Source organism: Panthera uncia, assembly GCF_023721935.1.
Source record: "Panthera uncia isolate 11264 chromosome B2 unlocalized genomic scaffold, Puncia_PCG_1.0 HiC_scaffold_24, whole genome shotgun sequence".
Classification (NCBI taxonomy): domain Eukaryota; kingdom Metazoa; phylum Chordata; class Mammalia; order Carnivora; family Felidae; genus Panthera; species Panthera uncia.
Window position 1 is genome coordinate 5473552 of NW_026057580.1, and position 18911 is coordinate 5492462.

At 46.7% G+C, this 18911-nt stretch overlaps 1 protein-coding gene across 1 annotated transcript; it reads right to left on the reverse strand.

Annotated features, from left to right (window-relative positions):
- Positions 1 to 6057: 6057 nt before the first annotated feature.
- Positions 6058 to 10776, reverse strand: PIM1 (Pim-1 proto-oncogene, serine/threonine kinase). The gene is made up of 6 exons (XM_049653357.1): positions 10253 to 10776; positions 10023 to 10129; positions 9866 to 9916; positions 9406 to 9772; positions 7668 to 7844; positions 6058 to 6885 (listed from the first exon to the last, which is right to left on the reverse strand). Exons 1-6 carry the CDS (start codon positions 10332 to 10334, stop codon positions 6728 to 6730), a joined length of 942 nt encoding a protein of 313 aa, XP_049509314.1. The 5' UTR covers positions 10335 to 10776; the 3' UTR covers positions 6058 to 6727.
- Positions 10777 to 18911: the final 8135 nt, after the last annotated feature.

Here is an 18911-nt window from a genome sequence, read left to right on the forward strand (position 1 = left end):
GTTAACGTCTGCTTCTCGAGTTGGATGGTGAGTTCACCTAGTGTAATAAAATATAATAATACAGTAGGTCATGCTGGGAGCTTGAGACTGTATCATGAACCAAGGATTACGATTAATAAAAATTCTGTACATCGGATATCCTGTTACGATAAATAAAAATAAGGACTGTCCCCTCAGCTTGACCCTAGTTCTGCTTATTTTTGCACTTCCTCCCACAGCGATGCTGAGGGGTCACTGCAACCTTGCTCTTGGCAATCGGGGTTACTAGCGCAAGGCTGGGCAGGAAATGAACTGGGGGATGAGGCCATATCTGCTTTAACACTGTTGTCGATAGGTCCTTTGTGGTGAGGGTTTCCAAGAACCAGCAGAGCAGTTGAAGGAGCTGAGCAACATTTACAAGAAATGTGCCCCTGCCCCACCCCTAACCCCCGCTCCCTGCTCCTCCCCACCCCATCCTCCTTCTCCTCCCTTTACCGCCTCCAACTCTTCCTCCCCACCCAGGCTCAAGCAAAGGGCAGCTCACTAGAGCCAACAATGAATATTTCCACAGAACAGAACTGCTTACCCAATTCTCTGAAGTCTGGGGAAGAACTTTCTTGACCTCCAGATCCTGGGCCCTGAAAGAACCTTGAGTTGACTAATTCATACAAACAGTTTTTTTAAGTGGCAGTATGACAGAGTGGTAATGAACATGGACTGCCTGGGTCCAAACTCTGACCCGGCCACTTCTTAGGCAGGTGACCTTTGACACGGTACTCAACTGCTCTGTCCCTCAGTTTTCCCCATCTGTAAAATGGGAATAAATAGTATCTACCTCATGGAGCATTGAAAGATTAAATAAGTTAATATATGCAAAGCATGCAGAACAGTGTCGGGCACACAGTAGGTACTGGATGAATGTTAGCTCTTCTCCCCTAAGTGTTATGAAAAATGTAGGTCTAGTGCAGGTCTAAAAGCAAACTTTTTTTGTAAGTGCCAGGTAATAAATATTTTTTGCTTTGCCAGCCATAAGGTCTTTGCTGAAACTACTCAACTCTTCCATTGTAGCATGAAAGCAGCCTTAGACAATAGCTACGTGGACGAGCTTTATTTATGAACACTATTAAATTTCATATAATCCTTACACGTTACAAAATATTATTCTTCGTTTGATCTTTTTTCAACCATTTAAAAACATAAAACCCGGGGTGCCCGGGTGGCTCAGTCGGTTGAGCGTCGAACTCTGGCTCAGGTTGCGATCTCTCGGTTGGTGAGTTTAGGTGTCACATCAGGCTCTCTGCTGTAGGTGCAGAGCTCGCCTCTGATCCTCCTGTCCCCCTCTGTCTCTCTGCACCTCCCCTGCTTGTGTTCTCTCTCAAAAATAAACATTTATATATATATATATATAATAATTTATGTGGCATATAAATTATATATATATAATAAAATGATATATAAAATATATTTATATATATATAAAACCCAGCCTTGGCTTGCAGGTTATATAAACCCAGGTGCTGTGCCAGACTTGGTCAGTAGGCCGTAGTTTACTGATCCTTTGTTTAATGAGGAAAAAAATTAGCCTCTGGATTTCTTAGCTCAGTCTGCATGTTCAATGCCTTACTTTACAGATGAACAAACTGAGGCTCATCCTTCAAAGCCAGTTGAAATGCTGCTTCGTCTTTGAAGCCTTCCCAGATCACCTCAGTCAAGGGCAGTAATAACTCGACCTTCTGCCTCCTATGTGATAAACACAAATTTGTTTGTTACTCTTTAAAATCTATCATGGGGGCCCCTGGCTGGCTCAGTGGGTAGACCATGAGACTCTTGATCTCAGGGTTGTGAGTTCAGGCCCCACGTTGAGTGTAGAGTTTACTTTAAAAAAATTAATTAATTGGGAAAACAGTGTGGAGGTTCCTCAAAAAACTGAAAATAGAACTACCCTATGACCCAGCAATTGCACTACTAGGCATTTATCCAAGGGATACGGGTGTGCTGTTTCGAAGGGACACATGCACCCCCGTGTTTATAACAGCACTGTCAACAATAACCAAAGTATGGAAAGAGCCCAAATGTCCATCGATGATGGATGAATGGATAAAGAAGATGTGGTATATATATACAATGGAGTCTTACTCGGCAATCAAAAAGAATAAAATCTCGGGCGCCTGGGTGGCTCAGTCGGTTAAGCGTCCGACTTCGGCTCAGGTCACGATCTCACGGTCCGTGAGTTCGAGCCCCGCGTCGGGCTCTGGGCTGATGGCTCGGAGCCTGGAGCCTGCTTCTGATTCTGTGTCTCCCTCTCTCTCTGCCCCTCCCCCGTTCATGCTCTGTCTCTCTCTGTCTCAAAAATAAATAAACGTTAAAAAAAAAAAAATTAAAAAAAAAAAAAGAATGAAATCTTGCCATTTACAACTATGTGAATGGAACTGGAGGGTATGATGCTAACTGAAATTAGTCAGTCAGAGAAAGACAAAAATCATATGACTTCACTCATATGAGGACTTTAAGAGACAAAACAGATGAACATAAGGGAAGGGAAACAAAAATAATATTAAAACAGGGAGGGGGGCAAAGCATAAGAGACTCATAAATATGGAGAACAAACAGGGTTGCTGGAGGGGTTGTGGGAGGGGGGATGGGCTAAATGGGTAAGGGGCATTAAGGAATCTACTCCTGAAATCATTGTAGCACTATATGCTAACTAATTTGGATGTAAATTTTAAAAAATAAAAAATTAAATTAAAAAAATTAATTAATTGGAATGCTTGGGTGGTTCAGTCCGTTAAGCATCGGACTCTTGATTTCCACTCAGGTCATGATCTCACGGTTCGTGAGATGGAGATGTGCTGTCAGCACAGAGCCTGTTTGGGATTCTCTCTCTTCCTCTCTCTCTTCCCCTTCCCCATTCACTCACACTCCCTTTCTCTCTCTCTCTCTCTCTCAAAATAAATAAACTGTAAAAAATTAAATCAAAATTTAAAATTTATCATGCAATATTTAAGACCAACCAAAAGCTATAAAGAACAACACAGGGGGGTGCCTGGGTGGCTCAGTCGGTTGAGTGTCCAGCTTTGGGTCAGGTCATGATCTCACAGCTCGTGAGTTCGAGCCCCCGCGTCGGGCTCTGTGCTGACAGCTCAGAGCCTGGAGCCTGCTTCTGCCTCTGTGTCTCCCTCTCTCTCTGCCTCTAACCCACTCGCATTCTGTCTCTGTCTCTCTCAAAAATAAATAAACATTAAAAAAAACTTTTTAATGGAACAACGCAAGGGCACCTGGCTGGCTCAGTCAGTAGAGCATACCATTCTTGATCTTGGAGTCAGGAGTTCGAGCCCCATGTTGGGCTTAGAGCCTACTTTAAAAGGGGGGGGGGGATCATGCAAATATCTTCATCTTTATCATCTAGCCTCTGAAAGAAAGCATTGCCCAGTCAAAGGCCCCCAGATACTCCTCCCCAAACCATAGCTTCCCTTCCTCCTCCCCAGAAGTAAGGACCACTATCCTGTCTCTATTGCCCTCCCCACCTCCATACTTTCATCACATCTATTAGGCATCCCTAAGCATAATCCCTAGTGTTTGTTTGCAAGTAGTACACCCCTTATTTAATTCCTTCTTCCTTACAATCCAATCAAGAAATATCTCTGCAGATTAGAACTTGCCCAAGGCATCCAGGTAATGGTGATGGAATCAAAGCTCAAGAGTGAGTCCCAAGCTAGTGCTTCTAACCATCACTCCCCCAATATTCCTGTGGCCACAGTCTTACTAGACATGGACTCCCTTTCTTCACTAGATTGTCAACTGCCAGTGAGAAGAGACTGTGCTTTCTCCCTTCCCATACAACCCCTAAGATCCTGCACCCTGTAATAGGAGCACGATATTGTATTTCTTTAAAGAGACACTGTCTTCCATCACCCCTAGCAGTCCCAGTAGGGGAAACTGCCAGAAATTCACTTCAAGGGAGGGATGGGTGGGGTTTTGCAAGATTTCGTTAGAAGTTTGGAGCAACTTTTGAGTGTTCAAGTGTCAACTTTACTGGAAAGGATGAGGCATCCAACATTCATGCATTGGGAGTTTGTGTGTGTGCTTGGGTACGGGTGGGGAGGAAAGAGGAACTCAAAACATCGGCCCCCAAAACCGACAAATACTTCCTTTCCCACAGCCACGGTGGGGCTGAGCTAGGGCTCGGGGTCTAGTTCAAGCTTAAGGGCAGACAATGAAAAGTATCGTGACCCCGGACCCTCAAGCAACCTGACAAGACATCTGGCCAGCGTCCAAAGGGTGTTTGCGTGCACCGAGGGGAGGGAGCAAGATGACCCATGGGGAAAGAATATTAGAGGCGCTTGCTGATGCTTATGCGGAAAAAGAAACCAACATTTACTAATACTTAATATGCAAATTAACAGCAGCACACGCTCCAAAACGTGCTTGCTGCCTATCAGGGTGTATTCAGGCCACGTGCACTAAGTGGATTCATAGGTTCCACCATCCAGTTTACACTAAACTCTGACAGGGGCGCCTGGCTGGCTCATTGGTAGAGCCTGCGACGCGAGGTCTTGTGAGTTCGAGCCCTCCGCTGGGGGTAGAGTTTACTTGAAAAACAAAAAAAAAGAAAAAGAGAAAAACTCAAAAAAGGGGCAAGGGGCTTGAGCAGATTCCTGCAAAGAAATCATAGACTAAAAATACTAATCCCAGAACAAGCAGTAAAATGGCAGAGCTAACTTTTCATCTACTCCCATTATAAGCTCTGTGTAAAGCACATCGGAGGGGAAAACCCGGTCTGCTTAAGTCAAAAACATTTCCACCCACCTGCTATTAATGACTCAAGCCCACACGAAAGGCGAAGGGACCTCGAATCGGGAACTGAGAGCAATACAGGTATACAGGTTTTCAGGAAGCTGAACACGTCAGGTATGCGTGCTCAGAATGTTTGGCTGGTGGGAACGACGGCTGAAAAAGAAGCTTCCACTGTCAGTTTAGCAATAGAGCGGTTTGCTCTCTCTAGGTCAGCCCTGTCCAATAGAACTTTCTGCAGCGATGAAAATGTTCTGTAGTTCCACCTCCACTAGTCAGGAGGAGCTATTCCAGGAAACGTGACTGACACCAACTGACTAGGCCGTATAGTGTGTTGAGGGCTCTAGAATCTGCATCAGAAATAGAGGTTGGACCCCTCAGGCCGAATTTGCCCACCGAAGGCTGCCCCCCACACCAAGCCTTTGGCCGCATATTTATTTCAGAAAGGCTACTAGCCCACATGTCCTGTTGAAGGAAACCCAATTTAGGCTTAACGCTCTCTTTTCTCTCAGGAGATTGAGGCACCCGCCAGGAATTCAAGAAATGAGCCTCCCCTCAGCACGGACAACACTTTAAAAGCCACAAGTTAAGACAAAGGTTTTTATTCAAAAAACGCCAAGTATAAAAAAAAAAAAATAATAAGATCTCTTTTATTCCCCTGTACAGTATTTCACTCAGATAAAACCAGCAGGCTACATACTGCTCAAAACACAGCCCCAGAGAGGATCCGGAAGGCACACCATCCAGAACTGCTTTTCATAGATCTATCCTATGTACACCAGTCAGCAATGCCCCTTCCCCTCCCCCACGGAACCCATACCCACTTGGGCGAGTAGGTGAGGGGGCCCCGCAGCAGTCAGGGAGCCGCAGCAGCTGCCCCGCCTGAGTCCCCGTCACCCTACAAACAGAGCGAGCCCTCCCCTAAAGGTCCCCAAGTCAGAGGAGGAAAGGAGGAAAGAAACTATGGCAGCAGCCGTGGAAGCTTGGAGCAGGAAGGGAACCAAATAAATAAATAAATAAATACATAACGTTGACCTCCAGGTTAGAATGCGCATCTTTTCCAAAAAAAAAAAAAAAAAAAAAAGAAAGAAAAGAAAACAAAAACAGGTAAAATAACTTAAAGGCAAAATTAAAAAAAAAAAATTCAATCAACTACAATCCTTTTGTACACTACCCATGCCAACTGTACACACATTTACAGTTTTTCTGTTGATTTGCATTGTTTGTGCATTTTTGTGTGTGTGAGGTCTTGGCTTTGAAACAGTTAAGTAAAAACCAAAAAGGAAGACCAGTTCACTCGGAGTTTTACTAAAGGAGGCAGAAAAAGGGCAGGTGGCTCAGCGTTTGGCCCTGTAGCCTCTTCCATGGCACCTTTCATAGGAAGGATGGGGGGAGGGGGACAGGAGAGAAAAATAGGGAACCAAACCCAGGCAGATTTTTGGAGAAGCAGCAGGTAAAAGAGGCAAGTTCAAGTATTTCTCCCAGCACAGCCGGAGTCCCCACAGAAGGCACTCAGAAGAGTCGGAAGAGGTGACAGGGACTTCAAATGTTGCTAGTCCTATCCTACCCCAACCCGGTTCCCCCCTACCCGACCCATCGCGGCATTCAGCAGAACTCGTGATGAAGGGAACAGTTCCATGGCAGGGTTCTGACCCCCCCCCCCCCCCCCCCCCCCCCAGGATTTTGCAGAGTCCAGCCAAGCCGGACCTCTTTGAATAGGAGAGAGCATCTACGGGAGGAGTTGAGGCCTAGGACGCCTGGAGAGGAGTCTCTTCCCCCACTGTTGGGAGGCAACCTCCAGGGGCCTGGGGTCTGGAATGAGTTGTAAATGTTGTTCCTGTTATCAAGCACTGTCCTGCTTGGCGAGAAGTGTCACTGGTACTCTGGGAAGCTGGAAACAGAAGCTTCCCCTCCCTCGAGCATCTGAGGGGGAGGGGAAGACCTGCCAGAAAAGCTGCTATTTGCTGGGCCCTGGTGACAGGCTGTGCAGATGGATCTCGGCTGTTTCCTGGGGCAGGAGGACATCTTGCATCCAGGGATGGTTCTGGATTTCTTCGAAGGATGGCCGATCTGACGGTCTCAGGGCCAAGCACCATCTAATGAGATGCTGACACTCTGCAGAAAGCAAGACAGACAGAGGTTACAAATGACTCAACCTGTTTCTGCGATGCAAAGGTCTTGCTCATTTGCTTCCCAGGGGCCCACTACAGTCTGGGGTCCAACAGAGACCACGAACCTCCTAGAACTAGTTTTCAATGGGAAGGTATTAACTATAAGAGCTGGATCTTCCAACTTGCTTTCAGCTAAAAAAACAGCTCCCCTCTTAAACCTGTGGTTTTCAAACTTCAATAGCTGGGGCCTTTCCCACGACACCCACTCACTAGAAATAGGAAGAATGATGACAAGGGATTTTGATGAGACATCAGTGAGCATGATGAGGTGATTCAATTCACCTACAACTTACAAATATGAACACCACCCACAATGAGGTCACTGGAACCACAACATTTAGAGAGTCTGCCTTAAGGGAGAAGGCTCAAAGAACCCTCAACTTTTCACTCTGTGGCAAAAGAGCCAGGAGTTGAGGGATCAGGACTGCTGGCACAAAAACAAAAAACAAAATAACAAAAAAAACAGCTTTCGGCCAAACGAGATGGTCTTTTCTTCACAATATTCTCACACATGGTCTTCCTATGGCCTCCCAGGGAATGCTCAACACAAACCATTCAATTCCTGAGCGCCAGCTCTCCGGAATCACTGGCCTACGACTCTGCTAAGCCAAGGGTCGCGGCATCCCCTGGAGAGGTGAAGCTCTCCAGAATTCAAAGACTGTCCCCTGAGGCCTAACCGCCTTGTGATTCCTGCTTCTCTTCAACAAGGGGCTTCCCAAAAGTTACCTGAAGAGACCCTCTGCCTGAAGAAAACTTGGCCCCTGATGATCTCTTCATCATGCTCAAAAGGAATATCTCCACAGACCATATCATACAGCAGGATCCCCAGAGACCAGACGGCGGCCGACCTGCCATGGTAGCGATGGTAGCGGATCCACTCTGGGGGACTATACACTCGGGTCCCTGCGAGCCGGGGGAATAGAAAGGAAAACACGCTTTTAGCAAAAAAGAAACAAAGCAACGCATATAACGAATGACTCTTACAAAATAACAGCACCACTCCACTTCTCCCGGGACAGGAGCTGGGCTAACTCTATTTCCCCCCTAGGCTAAAAGGTGTGGATGAGGGGCATCTTTCCAACACAAAGCCTTCCCACCTCTCTACCAGCCCAGACCATACACCAAAATTCTTTACAAACTGCTCCTACAGACAAACAGCGCTGGCCACAAACCCCAAGCCTGAGGCCCGCATGCGCTAGGACCACCCACAATGGGACGAAGGGATGAAAGTCTGCACAACCCAGGGAGGTATCCCAGAATATCCTGAAACTGCATGAAGGTGTCCCGGGAGCCTGGGTGATTCTCTTCTCAGCTGCCATCCAGTCCAGGGCCCTTATACAACATACTACATCCTAAAAGACAGGGTGCCCTTTGAGAGGCCTTCCTCCCCTCGCCCTGAGCGCCGCGACAGACATCCACACCCTGTCTTCCCCCCACTGCAAAGGTAGCCAGCGCTGCAGAGCCGGTTTCAGACCACGTGATTCCTGTTTACAAACTTTGGGTTGTAAAAAAAAAAAAAAAAAAAAAGGTGGGGGCCATCCCGCTTGTGCTCACCAGGGGGCAGCAAAGACTCGGAGGAAAAAACAAGGGAGGACCCGGCCAGCCATTAACTGTTAAATACAAAAAAATGCTGCCCAACCCAGCGTCCTCCAAGGGCAAATAAACACAAACCACAAGCCCCAGTCACAAGTTTTGAAAGGCTGTAGTTGGTTAGGTTAAGCCGCTCAGATGATGACCCACCCTCCTTTGCTTTGATCTCAGGCTCTCTATTCCATCTTTTCTGAAAGAACCCGCTCCAAGCCCCTCCCTAGGGTAGGTTTTCATCCTCTCTGCGGAGACACCCAACTAATTTTCAAACCAGCAAGAGATCTTATTTCACAACATTCATTCCCGACTCCCTCACCCCACAATGACAAAAAATAAATAAATAAGGAGGAAGCACAATAAAATGAGTTATTTAGTGAAACTACTGTTTCTATCCCTTTATCCGTCCCTAGATCAAAGGGGAGAGAAACTGCAGCTCTAAAAACTACATCACAGAAAACTTCTTTATAAAACAAAACAAAAATTACAAAGCCGGCGTCAATTTTCATCTCTCCCGCTCTCTCCTCCCTCCCCCCCCCCCACCCCATCCCTTTACTGGCGGGGAAACTGGGTCAGACTTCAGAAATCTGGGCTACGGCCGGTTGCCCACAACCTCTTATTCATCGGAAAAGCTTGGAACCCACTGAATTCCACTTAAAAAATAACATCATGCCAGAAACATGACAGGTTCAGCTGGCTGGAAATCTCCGGCTTTACTACGCTGGGAAGCTCTTCTTCGCCCCACCCCTGCTAGCACCGAGCCAGACGGCCCGATGACCTTTACAAAGGGCCGAAGAGGGAAGCCGGCCGAGGCCTCCAGGCAAGGCCAAGTCACCTGGGCAGCTCCCTCCCCGGCAGCTCCCTCCCAGGCCTGGCTCACCATCGAAGTCCGTGTAGACGGTGTCCTTGAGCAGCGCCCCCGACCCGAAGTCGATGAGCTTGAGCTCGCCGCGATTGAGGTCGATGAGGATGTTCTCGTCCTTGATGTCGCGGTGGAGCACCCCGCAGCTGTGGCAGTGCCGCACAGCCTCCAGCACCTGCCAGAAGAAGCTGCGGGCCAGCTCCTCCTGCAGAGCCCCCCTTTCCGTGATAAAGTCGAAGAGGTCTTGCACCGGCTCGGGCCTCTCCAGGATCAAGACGAAACTGTCGGGCCTCTCAAACCAGTCCAGGAGCCGAATGACGCCGGAGAAGCCCGAGCTCACCTTCTTCAGCAGGACCACTTCCATGGGCACTCGGGTGCCATTGGGCTGCAGGGGCGAAGAGGCTACGTTAGGGCGGGAGTCGGAGGGGACCCCTCACCCCACCCCATCCTTCAGGGTCGCTCACTCCAAGGCACTCACCAGCTCTCCCCAATCGGAAATCCGGTCCTTCTCCACGTGCTTGATGGCCACCTGGAAACCCCCCAAAGAGGCTCCATTAGGTCCTCTCGCCGGGGCCAAAGCACACCCGAGAGTCTCCCGCCCGGCGCGCCCTCCCCACGGCGGGGCGCCCACTCACCGGCAAGTTGTCGGCGACCCGGATGCCTGAGTAGACCGAGCCGAAGCCTCCGCTGCCCAGTAGCGGGCCCACCTGGTACTGCGACTCCAGGGGCTCCTTCTCCTTGCCTAGGAAAGGGGGAGGCAAAGGGGACTCAGTGCCGGCCCGTGAGGGCCCCCCCCCCAGCTCCCAACCCTAGGGGTCTAGCCGCCTCCCCATCCCGGGATGGGGGGTGGGGGGTGGACGCTCACCGGGCGCCAGCTTGGTGGCGTGCAGGTCGTTGCAGGGCGCGGTGCGCAGGTGGGCAAGCGAGTTGATTTTGGACAAGAGCATCCCAACCTCCAGGGTGTCGGCGTAGGGACTGTGTCTGGAGGAGCTGCAGCAGGAGCTGGGGCTGGGGTTATGCCGGTGGCTGTGCCGATGGCTGGAGCTGAGGCTGCGGCTGGCGTTGCGGCTGCGGCTGCGGCTGGCGCGGAAGGCCGAGGGCGAGTCGGAGGACGACTGGGGGCGCTGCCGGGGCTGGCGGCTGGCGGACACGCCGGCGGGGTCAGTCAGCGCCGAGGGCGGCGGGGTGGGCGGCTCGTGGCGCTCGTGCGGCAGCGCCGCGGCACTGGGAGCTTGTAGCTGCTGCTGCTGCTGCCGGTCCCGCCACCGCCGCCGCCGCCGCCGCCGCCGCCGCCAAGTCCTGTCGGGCCTCCTCCGCCACCGCGGCCGCTGCAGCAGACGCCCGGCTCGCCCAGCCGCCAGGAGTAAAGGGGCGGAGCGCGCCGGCGGTGGCGGGGGGGGTCGCGGGCGGGCGGGGATGGGGCGGGGCCTCTCCGGGAGGCCTAGGCGGGGAGCCGGGCTGCCGGGCCGGCTGAGGGAGGAGAGGGGGTGGGGAAGCGGCGGGACAGGGCGACTCCCCTCGGCCCCCGCCCCGCGCGCTCCTTCGCCGCGCCCCGGCCCCGCCCCCGCCGGCGCGTCTCCAGCCAACCAGAAGCTGACTGATCTGCATAACGCGGCGCGCCCCGCCCACGCCCCGCCCCGCTCTCGCGGTCAGAATGGTCTCTACGCCGCCACGACGTGGCGGGAAGGAAAAGGCGCCAAAATGGAGGGGGAGGGGCGCGGGGCGTGAGGGGAGGCGGGAGCTGGGTGTCGAGCCGCGAGGGAGGAAGGATGGGGAGGGGCGTATCGATTCAAACCCAAACAATAACAAAGCCATCAAAGGCCGCCGGAGGCCGGCTCTGCGGCTCTCTGTTTCTCGGAGGTTTTTGGGTCAAGGGCTCGAGCTGGAGCATAACAAGTTGCGCGGGGACGACGGGCGTCGGTGTGTCAGGCGGGGAGGCCGGCGCGCCGGGGAGTGAGGGACTGTGTGTGGGGGGGGGGGGGGGGGGGGGGCCGACGAGGGTGGTCCTCCTGTGTGACTCAGACCCGAGACCTCCAAGTCGGCTTGGGCGGCTTCACGAGGCGCTGTGGGCTCGGGTTGGGTCCCCGGGGGTTGTGTGTTGGGGGCGCGTGGGGGGCGAAGGAGCTGCAAAGATGTGAGTCACGGCGGTTTCACCGAGGGAGTGGAGGTGTCACAGGCCTGGAATAAAACCGGGGAGAGCTCGGCTTATTCGGGGGAGGGGTCCAGATCGCGGTTGTTCCAGCTGGTGGAAAAAAAATCAGCCCCCAGATTCTCGAGCCGGCGTTTATTTTAAAAATGCAGACAAGTACCAGTGAATCCTGATTCCTGAGAAGTGATGTGTGTTAGCGTGCCCGGCAAAGAGGAATCACGAAACAAATGTTGGTATTATGATGCCAGATGCTGTCTCAGCCCCTCCTGTGAGGGCGGGAGAAAGAGGAAAATTCCTCACCGAAAACGAGGGTGGGAGGGCGCGCTTGATTTAATCAGAGTTTTCGCGTTGTGTTCACCTTTTCATCAGCCTGTTATTACCAGTCTGGCAATACTAGCAATTATTGGCTGCACCGAGTCTTGTCTCAAAGGAAATCCCCCCACTCTCTGCCCCACCGTGGAAATAACGCGGAAAACTGGCCAAATCCACTTTCAGCCTTTGTCCTTTTAAACTTCACGTAGAGTTGATAACGACGTGTGAAATGAGTCCATTAAAATTCTGCGTAATCCATACATTGAATTGTCGGTGGCCTAAGTCATCGAAAGCTAACTGCATCCCGTTTTAATATTTTTCAAGTGCCTGTCACTTAAAGGAGAAATGGAAGTTCGAGGATCTTAGCTGTAGCGGCAGTCACTAGTGAATTTAGGTGTTTCGTTAAAAGTTTTCGCCGGCGCTTGTTTTAGAAAGATGTGCCCCGATAGTTCAGCTTTTACAAATCTATCTTATAAAATATTCCATTCTCCTTTTGTTTGTGTTCTGTGGCCTAACTCTTATGGTTGATGACTAGGAGAAAACCCAAGAGAACAAGAATTGCTCCCTTTTGTTCAGACAGGAAAATGAAACATAAATACGATGACACAGGGTCATACAACAATGACCCAAATGCAACTTGGAGTGTTCAAAGATTGCCTTTTATCAGGGTCTACGACTGTCCTTGGTACTAAGACATCAAGTGTAAATGTAAGTGACCCAGCTCTTCCAATCCCCTATACCCTGTTCTCCTTTTTCGAGCCCTACAGGACAACCCCGACATGCTCCCACTCACCCAGCACTTGCCAGACTTTCTGCCTCTCCAGAGGCATCCAACCTATTTCCGAGGGCATCCTAGGGATGCCCTCACCTCTTCACTTTTATTTAAAGCCTTTCCAGCCTCCAGGACACCAGACTGTTAAACAACGCCAAGCATTCTTCACTGTCCACTCATCTGACAATCATGTGTTTGGCTTTTTATTTTTTTAGATCTCCTTGTTGATTAACTCCTCAATTAGTTATACCTTGTTTCCCTATTCTTTGAACATTATATATATTTATATATTTTTAAAGTATTTTATTATTATTTTTTTAAATGTTTATTTATTGTTTATTTTTGAGAGAGAGAGTGTGAGAGGGGAAGGGGCCGAGAGAGAGAGAGGGAGACACAGAATCTGAAGCAGACTCTAGGCTCTGAGGTGTCAGCACAGAGCCCAATGCCGGGCTCGAACTCCTGAACTGCGAGATCGTGACCTGAGCCAAAGGTGGATGCTCAATGCACTGAGCCACCCAGGCGCCCCAAACGTATATGTTTTTGTTGTCCAACATCTGTTGGACAACATGTGTCGTTGAGGAGAAGGAGAAGACCGAAATGAGTCTCAACAAAAAGGTCATGAGAAAAGTCAACTGATACTAAATTTAAGTGAATTAAGCGGGCTTGGGTAAAATAAAGGGAAGGTGAGGAGCAAGGGGCTTAAAAATATGGGATTTGGCACCTACTAGTTCTGTGACATTCGTCACGTTACTTAACCTTTCTAAGCTTTAGACTCTGGATGGAGATAATAGCACCTACCTCATAGGACTGTTGTAAGGCGCAAATAAAATTGTACATGTAAAGCACGTAACCTAGCACAGAGTAAACTTCTAATAAATGTTAGCTGTGATGACAATAATGACGATTGTGATTATGACAATAATGATTTTGGAATGGTCTTGTACCTTGGAGGCTCCAAAGGTGAAATACTAGATACATCTGATTGTAATCATCCAGGGACAGAATGTGATTCAAAATAATTGTATACATTAAATCAAGTTCAACCTTTTTCACTTTCTCTAGATCTTTGCAGGGTTAAATATTTAATTAGGTAGAGCTAAAGTGATTAACATTTAATATGCTGCTTCATATGGTGGCTGCTTCACAGCTGGAAATTACAAAACATGGACCTTGCTTGGCAAAGAGCTTTTATTTACTTAAAACTGCTTTTAAAGATAATTATTAAACATTCAAGTATGTATTGCATTAAAAGTTACTCTTCCAGGGAGGGTAGGGAACTTGATGTGTTTATTCATCAAAATGTAGTTTTAATAATAAAAACAATCGCAGTCTGTGCTGTTTCAAAGAATCTAACAAAGAATCAGAAAAATCGTGCTAATAATTAAATAACAAGAGCTTTTGGAAAGATAAAGGCCATAATTATGCTTACAATTCTCTGTAAAGGGAAGAATTTGTTAATGTTAATTTGAACAATAGCCACATTAATCCTTAGGTAGTTTCCATATTCCACCTGATACAGAGTTGATTAACTCTCATTGTCAAAAGGAATGACTTAAAAAAAAAAAAAAAAAAGGAATTACTTAAGCAATTTCTGTAATACCAGAAGCTTAGAAGAAGTAAGTTTGAAAGGGATGCCTGTACACTTTTTTAAAGTACCTCCGAGTCTAGTTGAGGCACTCATATAATAAGTAGGTCTGTATAGCATTTTCTCTATAAGCTATTTGCAATTAATCGGGTGGAAATAATTGGGATCTATTTCTTTCCTAAAAAAAGAATTACTGTATTTTTTTTTAATTGAAGTTTGGTTGGCACACAATGTTACATTAGTTTCAGGTGTACGAATTACTGTATTTTTTTAAATGTTTAATGGTGAAACACCACTATTTTTTATTTTACTCTTCCTTGTTTGGGGAAATAAAAAGAAAGGAGAAAATTTGGAGAACGCCAACCACCTCAACAGTTTAAAAATAACTCCAATCACCTCAACAGTTGTAAGATTATTTAGAAAAATTTAAATTTCACATGTATTTCCTATGTATGGAATATATGTAAAAATCCACTACAAACTGTAAGTCATGGAACCGTAAATTTTAAAAGATTGAAGTAAAGCCTCTTTTTTAAGTTGTCATAATCATGATAGTAGTGGACAGCTAAGACATCCACAGTGTCCCAAATTCAGAAAGCTCAGGGAATCTATGTTGTCAAGCTAGAACTGGTTCTTGTCCTTGATAAGATGTGACATTTGTTTCAAGTGTATAAATCACTTGGTTTTCAGTTTCCTCAGCAAAGTTGGAGAAAGAAAGTGTTTTTATTATCTGGCGAAGTGATCTAAGTTCATTACCAATTCATCTTTTTTTTAAGAAATTAAAAATAACCTATGGGAATGCAAGCTGGTGAAGCCACTCTGGAAAACAGTATGGAGGTTTCTCCAAAAACTAAAAATAGAACTACCCTATGACCCAGCAATTGCACTACTAGTCATTTATCCAAGGGATACAGGTGTGCTGTTTCGAAGGGACACATGCACCCCCATGTTTATAGCAGCACTATCAACAATAGCCCAAGTATGGAAAGAGCCCAAATGTCCGTCAATGGATGAATGAATGAATAAAGAAGATGTGGTATATATATACATATATATAAATGTGTATATATGTGTATATATGTGCGTATACACACACACACACACACACACACACACACACACACACAGTGGAGTATTACTCGGCAATCAAAAAGAATGAAATCTTGCCATCTGCAACTACGTGGATAGAACTGGAGGGTATGATGCTAACTGAAATTAGTCAGTCAGAGAAAGACAAAAATCATATGACTTCACTCATATGAGGACTTTAAGAGACAAAACAGATGAACATAAGGGAAGGGAAACAAAAACAATATAAAAACAGGGAGGGAGACAAAGCATAAGAGACTCATAAATACGGAGAACAAACTCAGGGTTGCTGGAGGGGTTGTGGGAGGGGGGATGGGCTAAATGGGTAAGGGGCACTAAGGAATCTACTGAAATCATTGTAGCACTATATGCTAACTAATTTGGAAGTAAATTTAAAAAAATAAAAAAAATTAGGGGCGCCTGGGTGGCTCAGTCGGTTAAGCGGCCGACTTCGGCTCAAGTCATGATCTCGCAGTCCGTGAGTTCAAGCCCCGCGTCGGGCTCTGTGCTGACAGCTCAGAGCCTGGAGCCTGTTTCCGATTCTGTGTCTCCCTCTCTGTGACCCTCCCCTGTTCATGCTCTGTCTCCCCCTGTCTCAAAAATAAATAAAACGTTAAAAAAAAAAATTAAAAATAAAATAAAATAAAATAAAATAAAATAAATTTTAAAAAAAGGAAAAAAAACCCTCTCAATCAGTACCATACTAATAAAGGAGATATAATTTGTTTACACACACACACACACACACACACACACACAAAGAAATAAAAATAACCTAGATTGGGGTGCCTGGGTGGCTCAGTCGGTTAAGCGTCTGACTTCACTAGGGTCACGATCTCACGGTCCGTGAGTTTGAGCCCCGTGTCGGGCTCTGGGCTGATGGCTTGGAGCCTGGAGCCTGCTTCCGATTCTGTGTCTCCCCCTCTCTCTGCCCCTCCCCCGTTCATGCTCTGTCTCTCTCTCTGTCTCAAAAATAAATAAACATTAAAAAAAAAAAAACCTAGATTTATTTTTGGAATTTTACACATTCAGCACTGAAAATTTGAGCAAAAATAGCCAATATTTATTGAAGGCACTGTATACAAAGATTTTACAGTTCTTGAGTATTTATTGGATAGGTTAAAAACAAAAAAGAGTAGTTAAGAATATAAAGGCTACAGAGAGCTTGGAGACTGTTATAAGATACCTTATTAGACTACGAAAATATATGCCTCAGATGAAAAAGACCAGGCACATGAATAAAAACCCTGCATGTCTAACTGATAAAGAAAAGGGGCCCGGGGAACCTGGGTGGCTTAGTCAGTTAAGCATCTGATTCTTGGTTTCCGCTCAGGACATGATCTCACAGTTTGTGAGTTCAAGCCCCGAGTCGGGCTCCACACTGATAGTGCAGAGGCTGCTTAGGGTACTCTCTCTCCCTCTCTCTCCCTGCCTCTCCCTCTCTCACTCTCATTCTCTCTCAAGAATAAATAAATAAATTTTAAAAATAGGGGCACCTGGGTGGCTCAGTTGGTTAAGCTTCCAACTTCAGCTCAGGTCATGATCTCACAGGTGGTGAGTTCGAGCCCTGTGTGGGGCTCTGTGCTGACAGCTCAGACCCTGGAACCTGCTTCTGATTCTGTGTCTCTTTCTCTCTCTGCCTCTCTTTTGCTCACACTCTGTCTCTGTCTCTCAAAAATAAATAAAAATTTAAAAAAATATTTTAATAAATAAAATACATTTGAAAAAGAAAAAAGAAAAGGGGCCATCGTGTATGTGTGTGTGTGTGTGTACAAGGGAGAGAGAGAGAGAGAGGAAGCAGGCATGAGAGAGAGAGAATGTCGTATATTTGGAAGTTGGTGAGGGGATTGTCTGCCATGTTTTAAAAAGTATAGAACTGTTGGGCACCTGGGTGGCTCGGTCCATTAAGCATCCGACTCTTGATTTTGGCTCAGGTCGTGATCTCACTGTTCACGGGTTTGAGCCCTGCATAGGGTTCTGCATTGACAGCGCTGAGCAAGCTTGGGATTCTCTCTCACTCTCCCTCTGCCCCTCTCTTGCTCACTTCCTCTTTCTCAAAAATAAATAAATAAACATTAAAAACATAAAATAAAATTGCTGATGTGAAACTTGGAAAAGCCACAGAAAGCATCTAGGTAAGTGAAAAAGAAATTTTCTCACAAATATTTCATAAGATATCTTGCTAAGGCACTTAAACAGATGCTACTGAAAAACGTGTTTATTGTATATCTCATTTGTCATTTAATAGTAAGCAGCCTTACCTTTCTGTACGTGTTTCGTCTCTACAACTAGATTATAAACATACTAAGGGCAGAAATCATCCTTTCATTGAACGTAAAGGCTAAGTGCTAAAAATGGGTCTGGTGAAAGGGGCAAAAGACATTGTAATAGCAGCCAACATTAGCTGAGCATCAAAAATGTCTTAGGCATATTTCTAAGCACTTTATGTGGATCCTCATATAAATCTTAGGGTTTGGGGGCAGTTTTACTGTCTTCACTGGTTTCCAGATAAACAGAAACTGAGAGAAGTAATTTGCCCAAGCCTATATGGAAGAGCTATCTGCTACCCACCATGACATTCCACTTTTCCAAGGAACACAAGATGAGTTTAAGGGATCTGGCAAGTATTCTATGATTAAGTTCTGAGGATATCATCCACAAGGGCAGGGTTCAGAGGAGGCCGAAGGCAAGAAAGTCTCCATGAGGATGTAGAAACTTAATGTGGATTTTTTTTACGAAGTTTTGTTTTTTTTTTTAATGTTTATTTATTTTTTAGAGAGAGAGAGAGGGGGCAGGCAGAGAGAGAGGGAGAGAGAGGATCCAAAGCAGGCTTTCTCTGCTCTACCCTGACAGCAGAGAGCCCAATGCAGGGCTGGAACTCACAAAATGTGAGATCATGACCTGAACCAAAGTCGGACACTTAACCACCTAAGCCATCCAGGTGTCCCTGAGCTTAATGTGGATCTTAAAGGATGAGTAAGATATAAATAGGTAGAAAGGAGAGAGGGAATGGGCTGAGTAACATCAGGAATTGAAGCAAAAGTTGCTTTGTATTATGTTCTTCGCATTCCCTATAACATGAGAAATGAATGAGTAAAAGTTTCTTTAAATAAATCAAAAGCAGAAAGCCAGAGGAAGAAATCAGTAGGACCTCCTGATGTCATGATGCAAAAGGTGAAAGATAAAAAAAGATGGAGACTTTATTTCAGTCTTTATTGAAGAACAAACTAGGAAGATTCTCTATTCAAATAATCTCTTAAAGCTTAAGGTCTAAGAATAATAGTTTACTCTGTGGTTAACACATAGAGTGTTCAAGATCCAAATGTCAAAGACAATATGCATCAACATGATTGGATAAAATCCACTCGATAATTTGGAGAAACATTTTCTTTTATATATGTGTATACACACACACACATATATTTTTACATTTAGTTATTTTTGAGAGACAGAGAAGGACAGAGCACAAGTAGGGGAGGGGCAGAGAGAGAAGGAGACACAGAATCCGAAGCAGGCTCCAGGTTCCGAGCTGTCAACACAGAGACCAACGCGGGACTCGAACTCACAAACCATGAGATCATGACCTGATCCGAAGTCGGACGCTTAACCGACTGAGC